This window comes from Colius striatus, chromosome 2 (assembly GCF_028858725.1).
Source record: "Colius striatus isolate bColStr4 chromosome 2, bColStr4.1.hap1, whole genome shotgun sequence".
In the NCBI taxonomy this organism is placed as follows: domain Eukaryota; kingdom Metazoa; phylum Chordata; class Aves; order Coliiformes; family Coliidae; genus Colius; species Colius striatus.
The window spans coordinates 43,652,835-43,671,208 of NC_084760.1; the positions used below are offsets into that span (position 1 = coordinate 43,652,835).

Consider the following 18,374-nt stretch of genomic DNA (forward strand, 5'->3'; position numbering starts at 1 on the left):
TGTGAGAGCTAGGGAAGTTTAGGCTGCAGAAGAGGCTGAGGGGAGACATGGTCACTCTCTACAACTAGCTGAGAGAAGGCTGCAGTTAGGTGGGGGTTAGTCTCTTTTCCCAAGTAGCAAGTGACAGGACAAGAGAAAATTTGCTCAAGTTGCATCAGGGGAGGTTTAGTCTGGAAATGAGGAAGAACTTTTCCCTGAGAGGGTTGTCAGACACTGTCCCAGGCTGCCCAGGGAGGTGGTGGATTCCCCATCCCTGGAGCTATTGCAAAGCCATGTAGCTGAGGTGCCGAGGGACGTGGGTTAGTGATGGGCTTGGTAGTGTGAGGGAAGGGGTTGGACTTGAGCTTAAAAGTCTTTTCCAATCAAACAATTCTATGGTTACTTCACTAAGAGTAAGGACATTTTTAGAGGAACATTATTAAAACCAGTAGGAAGCTCTAGTAGTTTCATGCCTTGGAAAGTTCGTTGTGTTCAATCTTAAATAGTCCTATGCATGGGAAAGATGGATTTGACATTCATTTACCTTGAGTGAGGTTCTTGAAAAGAGAATTGGGCATGGATGTACTGACATAAGCTGAAATGAAAACATTTTTAAATTTCTTTAAAACTCTTGTTCTCCCAACTATCCTTTCAGATTGGTGAGGAACTGTTGTTACCTGCAGTCTGGGGTAAATCATAGGGCTGGGAAAGTAAGTGACATTTCTTAAAAGCATATTTCCATGGGCCTATACTTACAATATTTTGGTACGAGGGGATTCAGGATATTAGTGTGCAACTTGGGCTTGTTCACTGGAGGTACAGAAGGGATGTCAAATTCCAGCACTACCTTCTTACACTCAGCATACTAATTTTTCTTTTAAAGAAGGTAAATTAACCAGAAAAAAAACACTGCCCACTCATCTTCTGGTGACTCCTCTGAGAAATGCTCCTATCTTTTAACTCAAATAAAAACCTCAAACATTTCAGAGACTATTTATGAGCTCCTCAGAATATGGACCATAAATCTATGAGTAACATAACCAGTTGGCTTCTGGATATCAAATGACATCTCATGTGGCAGTCTGAAAGCCCAAGGCACTTTATTTTTAAAGGAAAACTTACAGTTGGGTTGCCAAATAATTATAATCTTTGTGTCTGATGCTTCTTCCTCATCGGCTAGTGTAAATCAGGAAGTCGTCTGTCAGACTTCATGGTGTTTCATACAGATAAAATGAAATGAGAACTCAGATATCTAGTATTGTTTCACGACTGTTACTGTATGCTATAAGAAACCATCACTTGGTTTTTTTCTTCATACCTCTACACACTAAAAAAATCTCAATATTCTGCACTAAAGAGTACAAACAGCATTGGGCTGGTTTGTTTTTCCTTCTTGAAGTGACTAAACAGCAAATAGAATTTAAAATTTAATATATTATGTACACTGAAACATGTTTTCAGAAGATGCTTCCTTTTATACACCCTTAGGCTCAGGCAAAACTAAAGGGTCTTTCCCAGGACAGCTTGAAATAACGATGTGAAAATAATAAATTTGAGATATCACAATGAAATACAGTTCAGCTCCCAAGACTTCACACTTCAATGTCAAACAATGTTTGGAAAGATAAACTCACTTTCCTGGTACTGGTGTGTCTCAAACTTATCTTATTAAGAAAGATGTGTGATGCCACAGTGGGACTTTAATGGAGCAATTTTCCTCAGTATGTTTCTGTGAGAAAAGATCTCCTCACCTCTTGAAGAACTTGCTTTTGCACACTGTCTGAGGTGTGACATTCTCTCCATTGTGACATTTCCTTGAACAACAACCCTTCTGCTAATCAGTGCCACCACAGCACTCAAAGGTAGACCTTGGTCATTCATCCATTCTTCTCCAACGCTATGGGAGTACCTAACAAAAGATACAAAAAAGGCACAAAAGCATCTTTACCTGCCAGGTGGCAAGAGTAATCTTTATCTCAAGCTTATAACTGCATCCACTCAAGTTCAGAGTTGGTTTCAGCCCTCTGTTCACTAGGGACATCCCATGCATCTGCATGTATGGGCTAGATATATTTTTCCTTGGCTGATGTTTGTTCTCATCTTTTTGTCTCTTAAGATCATAAATTTTCCTTAGATTAGGTATGTTTACAACAAAATATTTCAGCATGAAAACCATCAGTTCTTTCTTCCTCAAGCCCCAAATATTTCTGAAAATGATATCATTAATCTTCATGGGCATTGGAGCTGGATTGCCTCTCAAATAGCTTATATGTTTCAATACTGGTGCTCCAGGTGACAATGGTAAGGATTACAGTTTACCCAAGATGTCCATGTACAGAAAACAAAGGGAGCATAAGGCTCACTGAAAACACAAAAGCAGTATATCTAAGCTGAACTCATTCACTTTGAGTGGGCTGTTAATCATCCTAAGTAAATCAGTCAAGAAGGGAGATTTTTTTTTTTTTTTTTTACAGAAGTCAGGTACTTTTTCTTTATGAATAGACTTCACATTCTCAAGAAATTATCTCTGCAGGAAATTTCTTTGTCAACCCTATGCTGAGGCCACTGGACTTTAATGGCCATCAGTGTTTCCTGCTTCAAAGGTTTTCTGAGTTCATGGTTATGATACAGATTTTAAATATAGTCAGAAACATTCAGGATTGAACATCCACTAGCTTTAGGGGGAGCAAGGAACCAAAATCTCTATGACCAACTTTGTTAAATGGATTTACATAGTTATTATATCCCATAGTAAAGAGAAAATTCTCACCTTGAACAATTTTTTTCCCTGTTTTAGCTCTCTGCTACAGAAATCCCCTTGGCCATTGATGCATACCTGAGCGGTGATCTAAGGTACAGCTCGGCATGGTTCACAGACTCAATAACAGCCATTTCTTCTTGCTGCTGTGCATCTCCAAGGCCTGTCCTTCCCACCACGACTTCATCACCAGCTTGCCAGTCAACAGGTTCCTGGAGTACTAATCGTGTATCGTTAGCATGAGCTGATGATTTTAAGTATGTGAAAGCCACTTTGGGCATCCAGCCTGAAATAGAAAATAAATATTTCAAAAAGCAAGTCAGTCAACATAATAAAGCAGGAGCGATATGCTTAGAACACACTGTTTCACTTGGACCACCCCACAGTCATTTGTTTCTTTCCAATGTCGTGTAGGAGAGACGGGATTAATACTAAAGAAGAGTATTCGTGCATATCTGCTTGGATCAGAAATGTATTGCTTTCCAAATCTTTTCATTTCATATTTTTTGTCTTTATCTGTCTCAAAAAGCTGAAAAAACATACTGGAAAGAATTTTGCTCAATATGCAGTTGGAGTAGAGGTTCAGTTTCATCCCTCCAAGCTGACTTCCCTATGTGAGGAACATACCCTTCTTAAGCTCTCTTTATAATCAACAGAGAAAAGTAGTCTCTGCAAGGACCATAACCCTCTCTGAGTGAAAAAACAAAAAGCACTTTCAATTATCTGATTCCTCAGTCAAGTGTCCAAAATGACACGCAGTGAATCCAGACCTTGAAGTAACGTACACTCCTGAAAGACACATTTCTGTTTGTTAATAGCAGTTTAGTGACTTATGCAAAGACAAATATCATGACTTAAAAAGACCTTTTAAGAGTGACTACTCAACTACTCAAGAGTGACTACTCAAGATTGCTCAACTAGCAACATGAGGTCATTCTGACACCATCTCCAGTGAAGGATCTCCAGTGAGTGGTCATTTTCCGACCTGGTCATGCAATGCAATCAAGGGGCTATAAACCCAAGCACAAGATTAAAATGGCTAATGTGCAATCAGGTTGCCTTCAAAAAATTTTGAAGAGTATATGGCAACATCTAACACAAAAATTATTGTTCTTATTGTCTTTTTAAATAAAGGTTTTCTGGTTGTCAAAAAATGAATTCACACCTACAAAAAAAAGTTTTGTCATATTTATTAAATCTTGTTCCATGCATTATGCTTAAAAATAATTTGTAATGGAGTTTAAAAAGCTTATTTTTCATTTTTTCTGCATCAGTTTTCCTTTCAAATTAAGAAAAGTGAAAACATCAAAAATCTAACATCTTCCCTCTTTTTAAAAGAATTTAATGTGTCATGTGAAAAGGATTTTCACAGAATCGTAGAATCATTTTGGTTGGAAAAGACCTTTAAATCATCAATTTTCTTCAGCCTTTTTCATTCAAATGTGGAAATAATATCCCATTCTATTTTAAATGTTGTAACTTTGGGGACTTTATCCTAGAAAACACTGCTGAAATGTGTTCTTGGTGAACCCTTAGTCTGGCTAGACCTGAAAACTTATTTTCAACTTCAAAGTGAAGGTGATGTGAAGGTTATATAAAACCTCTGGGGATGAGGATGTGATACAGGTTTGGGAAGCAGTGTGAATACATGAGTCCCCTGAACCAGCAACCTGAGTCCACCACTGGAAGGCAATAGCAAGGCTTCAATAGCAAGCTTCCAAAATTCCCTCCTCTTCAGTGGACATGCTATCAAATCTATGTACAGCAATGAAACATCTTGCCATTTCACCCTCCCTTCTTCACTTCATGAAGTTAGCTTTAACTCAATATTTCTTTTTCCCTAGCAGGCTTTGGAACAGATTGGTCCAGTGAGATCCAACACACTGAACACCATCAGGGGAGAGTATGTGCCTCATACACCCACCTTTAGTGCTTTTCTTCTTCCTTCCTTTGCAATAGATCATGATTTACCTTTAGCCCACAGCAAGTTACTGTCCTCCCTGGTTGTACTATAGAAAAGTAATAACACCAGAAATCACTGAAGGTAGAGGTTGCATCCAATAAATCATTTTCAAATTATTTTAAGCAAGTTTCTCCCTTTCCCTACCCTGTTTCACTTTCTTATTCTCTGGTGTCCCAATTCCTTCCTTAATGAAGATGGAAATAAGAAGTAGCACTTCCAAGTCAATAAATTCACGGTAGAATGAGAGAAGGAAGAATAGAGTCTTTAAGCGATGTCATCTTGAAGTATATTTGAGCACCCGCTCTCTGTGTCAATGGTGAGCATCTAAATCTATCTGAGATACTTCTAGCTCATTATCTTTTCTTAAATCAGACTCACAATTTTTCAGCTGACACCTAAGCAAATCTCCCAGATTTTCTTCATTTAGTGTGCCTCAGCTCATATCATGGAACTGTTTTGGAATACATCAAATGGATTTCCTTCAGATGAAACTCATGCAGAAGCTGTAATCCAATAGGACATACAATACACTTTAGACACTAATGGAACCAGACTAGAATGACTCTAGAGCAGCCCTCAAAACACATACAGTGTGGACCCTCCATCCTCAGCACATTCCTCATTCACTCTACAGATCTGTTTTTATTGGGCCACACTGTTTTCTGACACAGATATAGCCAAGGTCCACCTTGCGCCATCCTAAGCACAGACATCAAAGATTTTCCCTGTTAGACCTCATTCTCAGCACAGTTTTATCTGGCTCAAAAAAAAAAATCAAACCCAACTACTTATTATCAGCCTATCTGCCTTCTTTTACTATCAGTAGTCTCATCATCTTTATTCATTTACCTTCTTTCATTGAGTGATCTTCATGAAGTTTTAAGACTGCCATAAAAGTGAACGACTGACAGCAGCCATCTGCCTATTGAGCAGCATAGAATTTTTTCTCCAGCTCTGGATATTTTGTTTATACTACTGATTTGTGTGCTTGTGTTAATGCATGTTCGCTTGCATCTGTGGCCAGGCACACAACTAAGTCCCATTGTGTACATCTGTCACACATGAACTCAGCAACACTGCTGGGCAACAACTCCTGTCATTAAGGGGTGCAAACCATCATTGTGCATTCAAAACATGCTCTAGTGGAAAAGGCTTGTTTTGGGCTTTTTTGAATTTCCAAGGTCTGAAACAAAAACGTTTAAGGAAAATCTTCTCAACTTTTATTTTGCTTTGGTTTTTTTTTCTTAAAAAAAAAAATAATAGAATGCGAGGTATCCAAACATTCCTCTTTTTTTCCCCCATTTTTGTTTTCGACTTCTTACTCTGCTCTTCCAGCCTTCTTCTCTGTCTCCCATTCCACAATTTATTTTACCTTTTTCCTGATTGAGGTAGAGTGGAATATTTCTTTGTATGTGTAAGACCTACTTTCAATTTCCAACACTTTTAGCGTATTTTTTATTAGAAAAAAACCCAAACCAACAAAACAATTCTATTAGATTCCCTTTTCCTTCCTTCTCATTTATATTCCCAGATACAACAACACCTGCAACTCAGACTCTTCACTGCTCTAAGCAGCACAAGTGACACACAGAATTTGTTTAGCAATACTTTTCTGGTAAATTCACCAAGAAAGGACCATAATGAGGCTTTTTTGCATTATCTAAAACATATTTCCAAGCCCTATGGTTTTGACACATACACATAAATGTACTGAACTGTTCCTCGAGCAGTCATCCTCCATTGGTGTTTAAAATAACTCATTCCCCTTCCCAGAAAAAAAAAAAAAAACATCTTGTAACCCTATATTTTTTTTAAAATATGTATAACATTGCAACCTATATCTCATATATTTGCAATTATAGGAAAAAATTCCTAATTTCAGTATCAAGTAGGTTTAAGGGAAGGTAGCTTGAAAAAGAGCACAACACCTCCCCAGCCTCTCAATCATTCTCAGCACTGGTATCTGCTATTGACTTGACTCAGTTTGGAGACCGTGGGTTGGTTTTAGGTGTCTAAACACATCATTTTGGATCTACAATTGGCCTCCAGTTGCTGTTCCAGAATAGCATTGGTTGAATGTGAGTCATATATCCTATCTGTCAGACCCACACAGATACCTTGGTGCCTGAAATGGTAATTTTTATTAGTGCTCAGGTAACTGAAGAGCCAAACAATTAACAGACAGCAAAATCAAACTGCTGCAACTCAAAGAAGTTTCTAAGCCTCTCTTCCCTTACTAGGTGTGGGCTCACTGGATAGGATACACCATTTATCAGAGATGCTCCTACATCCAGCTTTTTAATGGGGAGATGAAATGTGCTGATGAACATCTCAGAAGGGAATGCTCTCCAGCTGGGAGACAACATCTATGTCCTAGAAGCCTTCCCCAGTTTCTCCTCTTCAAAGACGAAACCAACTCTCTACAAAGATCATAAATAGCCAAAGAGGGTTCTGTGGAACAGAGTCCTGTCTCCGTATTCTGTCTGCATGACCACCCTCTGGAGACTAAGAACCCTCTTTCTTGTTTCTCCTTGAAAACAAACTCTATTTCAGATAAAACATGCAGGGTTCGTAAAACAATCTTCAGTGGCTGGGACTGGGCTTTTCAACAGGTAAATAAATTACTTGACTGAGAACAGGAGGTTTAAAAGACCAACAGCTGTGGTAAATTTAAATTATTTCTTCCTCAAAAAAGTACTGCAAGTAGAAACGCTCAAAAGTGCTGAAAAATATATGAATCTGTATAACTCCTTAATTATTGAACTAATTTTTAATTATTAACTAAGCTCAGATTGGAAGAAAAAAAACCCACATCTTGAGATCTAAAGTAGAAGTACCTTCATGTTAAAGGGACAGAACGAGCCTTTAGACTTAAAATGTTATTGCAGGCAAAGCAAGAGTTGAGAATTTTACTAAATGACTTGACAGAAACACCCTTAAATATGGAGCAGAGCAGAACTGTGTTACCAAATGACAACTTAGAAATGCAAGGGACTTGAAAGCAAATGGCAAAGTGAATTAATTACAAATTGTAACATAAGGAAATTCTTGACATCAGAACCCTGGTTTATGCTTCCTGTTGGAAATATGATGTGAAGATGTAGTCTGGTGTAGACCTGCAAAAATTGCTAGGAAGAAGACAATTCTGATGTGTACAATACCAAGTGTTTGCTATGTCAAGCAGAGAGGAAGATAGAGTATAAATTTAATTTCTTACAGCCCCTACCACAAAACATTTTATTAATCTATGTAGGATGCTATACAACTTCATTAACCGATTTCACCTAGTGCTAAGTAGTTCAACCACAGGTGAGAATTAGATTTTTACAGAAATGTCTCAGAATCACATCAAAACTCAGCAAATTCAACAAAGTGTGTGTTAGGACCTACTTATCTTCACAGTTACAAGAAAGTCTACCTATAGTAAGCAAAGTGTGGATTGTACTGTGTGTTGTAGGTTTAGATAAATTAGGTCATTATTTACAATCACAAAAAAACCCCCTAAATATCGTTTTCCCTTCCAGGTGTACACTGGGTGCCTCAATGTGTGTTGAAGAATTAAAGTGGGTGTTGGACAGCCATCTCTGATCACCCAACTTGGAAGGCAGAAAGAAGATGCTGCAATCAGAAACACTAAAATAGAGAGGTTTGAAAAAAGTGACTGCTAGGCAGAAAAAGGCATCTGCCCCTAATTAGGAGACAAGGCCTATAGTCAATGGGAAAAATAGGCTCCTAGGGAGCCTACACACTGTGAATGACTTTCTGGAGGAGTTTCTCTGTCTCACTACAGGCATTAGAGAGTTATATCCTAATTCAGGCAAGGCAGTTGACCCAAAATGACTGTGAAGAATGAAATTACTGACTTCAGTGGCCAAGGAGCCTTGAAAATTCCAACTACTCTGACTAATGGTTGCCTCCACAAAGATACAAGTTTTCTCAGGTCTGAACAGATCACTGATTCCTTCCTCTCATTTATAACCCTGAGCACAAGTTCAGTCTTTCTGCCAGCATTCCAGATCAGAAAGGGAGACAGAGAGAAACAAAAGAGCAGTGGTATTGATCTTAGCTGAGAAAGGTTGCTCCAGATCCCACTCCTCATCCCAGTGGGAAATTTTGCTTTAGACAAAACAACTCCTTTAAAGTGTCTGTTTGTCAGACCAGACAGTTATGAAGTGTTGATGTGTTCATTTTAGCCATTCCTTGTACATTTATGAAAAAAAAAATCACCTTTTGCCCACTGCCTTAAAACAAGCTTGGATTGACACTGGTCACCAAAGAAGGTACATAGTTTGTAATCTATTGTTTGTATTAAAGTGATGCCAACCATGATAGATAATTTGCATATGCAGATAGCTAGATCCAGACCTGTGGAAGTCTCTGCTAGATGTAGACCAGTCCTGCCACAGCACTTATTGAAAGTGGAGCCTACAGTTGGGTGTTTCATTCTGTGAAAATATTAGTGAGACCTCTACATAATTAAGTTATTAGTCTCTTTGTACACAAAGGAAGGTGCAGAGGAGATGAAGAAGGATTGAGTTGCTTGTTTGGGGTTACACAAGTATCTGGGATAAAGCAGGGAAGTGAGTTTTCTCTGAGCCATCCCAGTTGCTCAAAAATGAAACCTCCTAGTCCATCATGTATTCATCTAATCATCTAATGCATCTAAATAATGCACTTAGATTCTTGTTAGCTTTTTCAGACACTGAAAACTGTTTTTAATTTTCTTTGTTTCCAGAAGATGCTGCTTCAAGGTACAACAGTCCTTGCCTGGAGTGTATTCAGCACAGTCACTCTTTGGTGTCTGATTTATCGTCTTGTAGTTTACATCCACAGATACGTTAGTGTTCTTACTCCAGTGGCAACCAGAAGGCATTTGAAACCCCAGTTCTCATTACCTAATGACTTCCCTAACCATCAATTTGCTCTGAAAAGAACTTTTAATTTCAGTTAGGTTAATTCCATCTTAAATCTCAAGGATAGTCCAGGTCTAAGAACTTATAAGACTAGATGACACGTTGCTCAAACAAAAAACAGATGCCTCTGACCTAAAACCAAGACTTTTTGCAGTACATTTTGTCACTTAACTTTGGATAATCAGCGAAACTCCTAACCAAATATGACAGCCACTAGTGTGAGGCATATCCAGAACTAGGCAGAGATGAAGAGTCTGCCTTATGTATGGGAGTGCTGATAGAAACTAGAATCCTTCAAAGGGTTTTAGATGGGCCGGTTCCAGTCCTAAGTCTGCCATGGAACTGTTGGTCTTTCTCCCAGAAGTTGTTCAAATGTTTTAAACAATCTTCCTTTTCTGTCATGGGACAGAAGACTTTGAATCCTTCTCTGACTACACAGGGGCAGGATCCTGCTGTATATGTCTTCACTCCTATTTCCCACAAATTAATTAACTTGGGTTACAAACACACAGTTTGTAGAGTTGACAAACTATAAAGCCTTTTTACACCTTTTGACAGTTTATTGGTGCTTTAAAGTTGAGGTAATGAGATCCCATTATACCACAAAAGGAAATTACAAGAACTGCAGGGCTCAGACATACAATCTACTTACTGTGACTATACAAGTTACATTGGAGATCAACTGTCAATCTGTTGCAACTGCATTGTAAACCTTTAGTGTAAATGAGAATAAGACCTTTCAGTTCTCATGAACAAAGTGAAAAGAAACAAACAGTTTACATTCCAAAAAAATAAAGGAATTTTGCAAGAGATGGAGTTAAAAATGTAATTCAATGGATTACAGCTAAGATAAAAAATGGGAAAAAAAAACCCCACCATCACAACACAACTTACTGCAGCATTTCAGGTGTCAAACTGTCTAAGGAATCTTGCTTTTTCTCCACTGTCATAATCCCTTTTTATTCCCCTTGCCCTATCCAAATTATCCTGCCTATTCAAATCTAGCTTGGCCATTCCTAAAATTTCAGGAGTCAAAGTGTTTAATGGTAATGCAGCCATTGGAAATGAGTGCTTCAGAAAAGTGATTTTCTTTACAGTATATTTTTAGATCCAGGAGAAGGACTTTTTCTGCTGCTTCAGTTAATCAAACAAGTAACTAAAATAATAATGTAAAAAATTCCTTATTTTAAAAGGAATAGCAAAACTTTTCAGAAAACTTCATTAGTCGGGATTGCACACAGCTGAGCTGCTACAGCTCTCTATGGCCAAGAGAACCTTAAAATCTCAGATCCTTACTTAAGGACCTGGACAAAAATCTTTCATCTTTCTCTTTGATGAGAACTTTTTTAAAAAGAAATGTCACAGCTACCTCAACCCTTGAAGTCAACTCTTGACTAGTCCTGTCACTGGCCATAAAGTGTAGGGAATCAGAAAAGAAAGAATGACAGCTGCTTCCCTTTGTTTTCTTATGCGTTTACAAATATCCACCTTAACCATGAGCCCTTAGCCCCTTGGACTTGAACAGTTCCAGCTCACTTTCCCTCTCTGTTAATTACAGTCCTAGGTATATTTTCTCATTTGCACAACATTTCTAGCTTATTTTGCAAAGAGAGGAGTCTAGGGTTCTTTTCCCACTACGTATCTTTGAATGACAGGGATCCCTCTGCTCTGAAAGTGTGAGATGTCTTCCCACCTCCATAAAGTCCTTCAGGACAAACTGCTGTGTGTGGGCAGCTCCTGGGGAGATGCAGCCAGCTTTCTTGCTACTCCCTACCACAGCCAATGCAGAAAGCTTTTCATTCCTGCCCTAAGGTAAAATGGGAGGTCTAATTTATAACTGGTTGTTAACCCTTAGGACAGCCAAGAGTTTATCAGCTTCTTGACTGCTGCACGTGCAAGCTACAGCAGTGTTAGTGCTCAACACCTGGGGTCAAATAGGGTATTTTAGATTGGATTTGAGCATGGGCTCAAACCATTCCTTGTTTGATTTTGCCATTGTGTGAGATCAAACTCAGCACCAAGCACAAGCAATGGGCAGCCTGAGACAGGAAACTTGGTCCTGCTCAGTCCCTTCATGTAGGTTCCCATGTAAATAGCTATCATGTGCCACCTCATTTGTGGCAATTTCAAAAGCTTGGCTCTGGACAGAGGTTCTGGGAGGTGGAGAGGCTCTGATGTTGATAATACCAGGCAGGGGACTGGGTGCTGCTCTAGGCTGTGGTTGTCACTGCAACATAAAGACATGTAACATGCAACATGCTCTGGCTGAGGGACCCCGGGCCCAGGCTGAGCCGGAAGGGAGAGGTTACCTTCTCGAGAGGTTTCCAAACCTGCCTGAGCACATTCCTGTGCCCCCTGATCAAAGGAAACCTGCTTCAGCAGTAAGGATCTCTAGAGGTCCCTTCCAAATCCCAGCATTTTGTGATTCTTTAATTTTCTAGCAGTTCTTTTCTGGTTGAGCATTGTGAACTCACTGAGATGTCACTGCTCAACTTTTTAAATGAGTTTTTAACCTTCTTCTTGGTCCACTCATCCAAGCCCTAATGCAAACATAACTTCAACATCTCTCTGACTTATTCATTCTCTCATGTAAAATAGGCGTGGTACTTCACCATTACAAGTGAGTTCTGGAGCATGATGTCCAACTCTGCAACTAGTCAGACATGATTTCACTCCAATTTCAAATGTAGATAAACCTTCAACATCCTCCACAGAATAAAAATTCCATTAAAAAAGCCTGCTTTTGAAACTATTACACTTTTCTGACTAACATCACTTTAGGGGTTTTAATTTTTATTCTGCAAAAACTTTTCATTTTACTAAAGGAAAAAAAAAGATATATTATTAAAAATAATACTATGAAAGTCCAAGTGACAAAAACATAATGGAATTAAACACCCTTTCCTTCTCCCAGTGGGAAAAAATAATCTGACATTATCCAAATATGAGGACTAACTGAATAATTTTTACTTTCACCCGGAGGAAATATCCTTGAAAGGGACCTTATCCTGCTAAATGTTTCCCTACCATGCAACTATAGTGTTTACCTACCTCATTTCTATCTAAATGTTTTTGAATAGCACCCTCAAGAAAGCATGGTGTATCTTCCTGAGGATGGGGTTATATGATGAAACGGGTCTTTGCAAAACAACTACCTTCCCTGTGTGCTGTCTTATAAATGCAAACATTTCCAAACATTTTCTTTAAGCAGAGATTTACCAAATCACTTTGTTTAGTCATACTAGTCCAGAAAGAAAGAAGACAGATTTTCCCAGGTCCTTCAATGCTGTTGCATAAACCAGCTAGCTAGCCTGACATAAAACTTACTCTCTGTGCCTGAAAATAGCTCCAAATCAAAGGTGCCATAGAATCATACAATCATAGAATCATTTTGGTTGGAAAACCCCTCATCTCACAGTGCCAAGCCCTGCACTAACCCACGTCCCTCAGCACCTCAGCTACATGGCTTTGCAATAGCTCCAGGGATGGGAACTCCACCACCTCCCTGGGCAGCCTGCGACAATGTCTGACAACCCTCACAGGTGAAAAGCTCTTTCTCATCTCTAATCTAATCCTCCCCTGGCACAACTCAAGGCTGTTTCCTGTTGTTCTATCACTCCTTACTAGGGAAAAGAGACCTACTCTCATCTCACTACAGCCTCCTGTCAGGGTGTTGTAGAGAGTGATCATGTCTCCTTTCAGCCTCCAGGCTGAACACCCCTAGGGCCCTCAGCTGCTTCAGACCCTTTCCCGGCTTCAATGCCCATCTCTGAATGCCCATGCTCCAGCATCTCCTGTAGTGAGCATCCCAAAATTAAACATGGTATTTGAGGTGTGGCCATGCAGAAAAACCTCTTCAAACTGAAACAGGTACAAATTGCTTCAAATGCAGCAGCCAATGACAGCATGATCCCATGCCAGCCACACACAGCTGTTAACACTTTGCATTATTGCCAGTTAATCTCCTGCACTGCTGCCAAACAAGATGAGGAGAGTCTACCCGTGGGAGCAGGTACACAGGGTGGTGTGACTAAATACTAAGATCAATTCCCTATGTTCCCCAGATAAGATGAGAAAGTAATAGACATGCAGAAAAAGTGAAGATCAGTCCAAAAGGATGATCCCTGCCTGGTGCAGCCTGCAGCCCCATGGAAAGCCCAGATCTGGGTCCAGGCTCCTCAGCTTGCCAAACTTTTCAGGCTTTCTTTCATCTAGGGTGGAAATTCATCCTTATTTTTTTTTGGTGGTTGCTTCTCTTTCTCCAACCAATCTCCTGGTTCTTGTTGGAGCCAGAATTAGAAAGGATATTTCAATTTTAAAAAGAGGTGACAGGTTCATTCTACAAAAAGCTTCTACAATTATAGTAATCCACACACTTCCCTGTTAAGAAACACAAGCTAATATATTAACTACCGTCCATATAGATTTTATATATATATATGTATATATCAGTGGCGACTGTCAATCCACTTTGTCTCACATGTTTTCTTCATTCAGATCAGCAGGAAAATACAGAGCAACTTAAAGTTTAAAAGAAAAATGATAGATGCATTTCTGTTAGATAGAAGGGCAAGATATGAAAGACACAGCAGCTTTCCCTGAACCCAGCTCTATGGGGTTTTTTTCACCCATCTGCTAGGTCTTTAAAATCTAATGGTCATCGTATATTTGTGAAAAAGAAAGTGAAGGAACAAGTCATTGTACATTAGTTACTCCATGGGAAGTGCCTAAGTGCAGTTTCTTACCCCCAGTGAACGCAAGGGGATTCAAGGCAGCTTAGCCTTCTGTTCAAGAGCCATCTGCTTTAGTGCATCATGTTAAAGTCAAGGTCTTGAAAGGAAAAATGCTATCACAGGAGGCAGAAAGCCTCCTGTAAACTCTACACAGAATTACTAGCATCTAAGGAAAACCAACCTATAGAAGAGATTCCAAAAAGGGAAAAATGATCTAAACTCACGGTATAACAAGGGAGTGCAAATCAATGGTTTCAGATAGAGGGAAATAATGTGTGTTAAGTGAATGAACATTTCAGTAGGGTAATAAAGCACATCTTATCTCTAGGAGATCTCTGCACCTTATCTTGAATTCCCCTGCTACAGATTTTTTTTTTCCTTTTTTTTCCCCTGGGAAGCTTTGCTTTTTAATATATGAGTAAAGCAGAACAAATTCTCTCATGTTGTCTATGATCTCTTAATCTCAAACTCAGCACAGATACATAACACTGCTTAATGGAGGAAAAGCAAGAAGCATTTGATTAAATGTTTGATCTCTTGAGGAATGCAGAGGCTCTGTAGAGTACAGAGCACAGCTTATAAAGATTTTGTGTTTTATTATGGATTAAAAGTGATTAAAATTAATAATTGGTTCAACCAATAAATACCACTTTTTTCCTGAGCTAACCCTGAAAATGCGTAAGATTGTTTTGGTAGCAGCAAAGTCTGGAATAGAAGTGCAGAACTGCCTCTATAATGTTATCTTTCACAGTCAGCATCCACTGCAGGTGCAGGCACATTATTTGCAGCAGGACTACCCATAATTTTGGAAGACTGATATGACCACTGACATCTCTGGTTTAATTATGTTGATAATAGATTGGTGTGGTGTTAAACTAAAAATCTCTGGACATCATTTTTCCTTTATCACATGGCTTTCAGAGTCTGGACAAAGTAAGTATGGTATGTTATTTAATCTGAATCACATCATCTTGCATCTAGTTGGAGATGTACACATTATTATTCAAAATGCGGGGAACCGGCTCATATGTTCACGCCTCATATCATCACAGTGTTGACACTGGCATCATTTCAGCTAAATGCAAAGCAAAAGCTCTGTTTTTGGGGGGAAGAAGAGGCACAATCTATTTCAAAGGGACTCAATGGAATGATGAGCTCATCTACATGGGACTGCTAAAAATGCAACTGAAAGGAAAAAGCCATTAATTTTTTCCCGTCCATGATAACAAGAGTTTTGAGATTAAGAAATCAGGCTGTCAGAAAGGGTAGGTGTCCTCTGCTACTGATGCAGCATCTCCATTCAGTATCTGCTGATTTCTCCAGTCCAGTTTCCCTGAGAAGGACAAAGGTGCAAGAACAGCCAAGGCCACCCTGCTAAACTTCTCTCCTGAAGACTGTCAGGAGAGTTTCTTGGGGAATAAAGTGCGAATGGAGCTGCAGACATTGATAAATTTCCCTTCTGAACAATCAATAAAATACTCTCAGCCCCACTCAGGCCCCTACTGCGGACGCAAGGGCCATAATTACATTGTCAAAAAATCGAGTTGCCCTGGCTGACTGAAACCTCCTTTAAAACTGACATGTGATTGACAGACAGTTTATGGGTGGCATGCTCTGACTGGCAGGGGAGTTGGCTAAAGCCAAAGGCAACAGTGAAATTTCCCAGTCTGCTACAACCCGCGAAGCAAAGGACTGCCACTCACAAGGGAATTGTGGGAAACCCTTAGTCATATTAACATATCAAAGTGAAGAGCTGACAGCACTTGCTAAACAATCTGAACTCAACCATGGCTGCAGAGCATCCCCCAAACTTCTCAGTCTCAGAGAGAAAATAAATTAAAATGTGCTCAGTCTTGTCTTCACTGAGACAGCTAAGGATTTGGAAGCCTGCTTATTTAATGATGTTGATCTGAGATAACATATATATGCATGTATACTTATCTCACAAATGTGTATTGCTGAGCATGTCAGCCACTTTCATATAGATATGAAAGAAGTTGTCATGCTCAACAATTTGTTCTATACCACAGGCCAGATGGGTACTAAATTGGAGACAGAACAACATATTTCTGTTTCATGTAAGAAATATGAACCCAGCAAACGAACACAATCCTTTTGGTCTTGGTTTCTAGTGGGATTCTACTGCCTCAATGCTAAATTGCAGATTACATGGTTTGAATGAACCATAATTGCAGCCATGCACTGGGATGATATGTCGTACAGAGCTTAAAAGTGACTTCATAACCAGTCTGGATTTCTTGAATAAGAAAATTATAAGAATTCTTGAATAAGAATTGATAAGATATTGAGTCAAGAGATGTTTCCAGTAATAGGACAAACTACCTTTGGCTCCATGTGTCCCCACCCAGGTAATGTCTGGGTTGCAGATCTCACCACTTCGGTTTCCTTGGGAATGAAGTATTGCTGGAAATTATGGCACTGAGTAAAACATAAAAAATCTCAGTGAGAAATGTCTTGAGGGTATTGACATGGACACCTGGATTTACTTCCCTCAGTCATAGTGCCAAGATTATACCATAAAACGTACTTCTGCCCTGTTTGTCTCTGTAATTTTGTGGGTTGTCCATAGGGATGGAGTCAGCAAGTCAGTGGTGATACAGGCTCAGAAGAGACAGGAGAAGCACACCTGCAAGGAGATGCTAGTGGCTTTTGCTATACTGCTTGAAAACAAAACAGCATGAAGAAGATAAGGTTCTTGTTATAAAATGCTGACAATTTAAGGACAAAATCCTGACCTACAGGGCTCAAAACAAGAATGGAAGGATACTTTAAAGTACCAGGAGAAGACACAGAAAGCAGAACAGCAAAAGCTGTTATCAGGCAAATTCAAATCACACATTTTAATACTTTTCTAAAAATTAAGAATAAAATAAAACCTAAACCATGAATGATTAACCAGCTTCCCTGGATGTCCTCAAAGACTAAGCCTTTCTGGAAGGCATGCTTTAATCTAATGTGAATAGACTCAAGGCTAGGAAAACTGAAACTCAAAGGCCAGTAACAGTCAGTTCAGCCTCGATGATCTAATAGCACTTCTTCACAGAGTCTCTATAGGAAATAGGATAGAAATGCTCTGCCCATTTGAAAAGCTAATTTACTGAAATTATGCAAGCTGTTTGCAAGTACTAAATAATTTCACCTCGCTGTTTCTTGACAAAGTCATCGAGAGCATCTGATGTGGTATTTGGGAGTAAGTAACCTACCTCCCTTATCACTGCCAGGAGTACCTTCCTCAGCCTCTGCTGATGTCTCCTGATTCAAAAAAGCATTTGTTCACCAACTCCCCTGCCACAACTGACCTTGCTCAGCTTCTGTGAACTGACAAGATACCATGTAGTGATAGAGCTCATTCCGTCTGTGCTCAGATCATATCCCTTCGTGCCTGACATCATTTTTGACTGAGAGTCATACATTTCAGTGATGTTCAGATCCCAATATTTTGGTCTGTAGGCCAAGTGGGTGTAAGTTCAAGTCCTGTTGGAAGATATGAATGCCTACCAATATGAAGATTGACACACAAGAATATAAGGGAGGGAGATGAGACATTCAGATATAATTCCAATATTTTCTCCTCTGTGACACGTAATTACTTTAAAACAGCCCAAGTTAAGAGCTTGACATGTGTGCATTGCACTAAAATTCTGATTCATGCCAAGTTTGGACCCAAATTCCATATCCAATCTGCTGAATCAAAAGAAATGACTGTTTTATACCTGCATTTGATAGCCTTCCAAAAAAGCTCTGTGTCTAAATTATTCTGTGCCACAATATCTGCAAACCTACAGCTGTTCTTTGTCCTTTGGATCTCCTGTCTCCTCGACTTGGTAAGAATGTGGAGCTCTGGCCCTGCAAAGTTTCCTTTGAGGGAAAGCTCCAGAGACTAGATACCTAGAACTGAAATTCTTGTCATTGCTGTTGTTTTTCTGCACAGCCTTGAACTTGTAATTTATAAAAACAACATGTACTGAGTATGTGCAACTGTGTGGACCACCAGGAAAACAGAGAGA

The 18,374-nt window shown here is 39.3% G+C and overlaps 1 protein-coding gene across 1 annotated transcript in view; it reads right to left on the reverse strand.

Annotated features, from left to right (window-relative positions):
- The window catches only part of PKHD1 (PKHD1 ciliary IPT domain containing fibrocystin/polyductin), a 264,052-nt gene that overhangs the window by 145,865 nt on the left and 99,813 nt on the right, over window positions 1-18,374 (reverse strand). The window contains exons 37-38 of the mRNA XM_061989595.1: window positions 2,816-3,023; window positions 1,743-1,888 (exon numbers count right to left, since the gene is read on the reverse strand). Of these exons, the coding sequence (XP_061845579.1) occupies window positions 1,743-1,888; window positions 2,816-3,023 (354 nt within the window). The remainder of the gene's footprint in view (window positions 1-1,742; window positions 1,889-2,815; window positions 3,024-18,374) is intronic.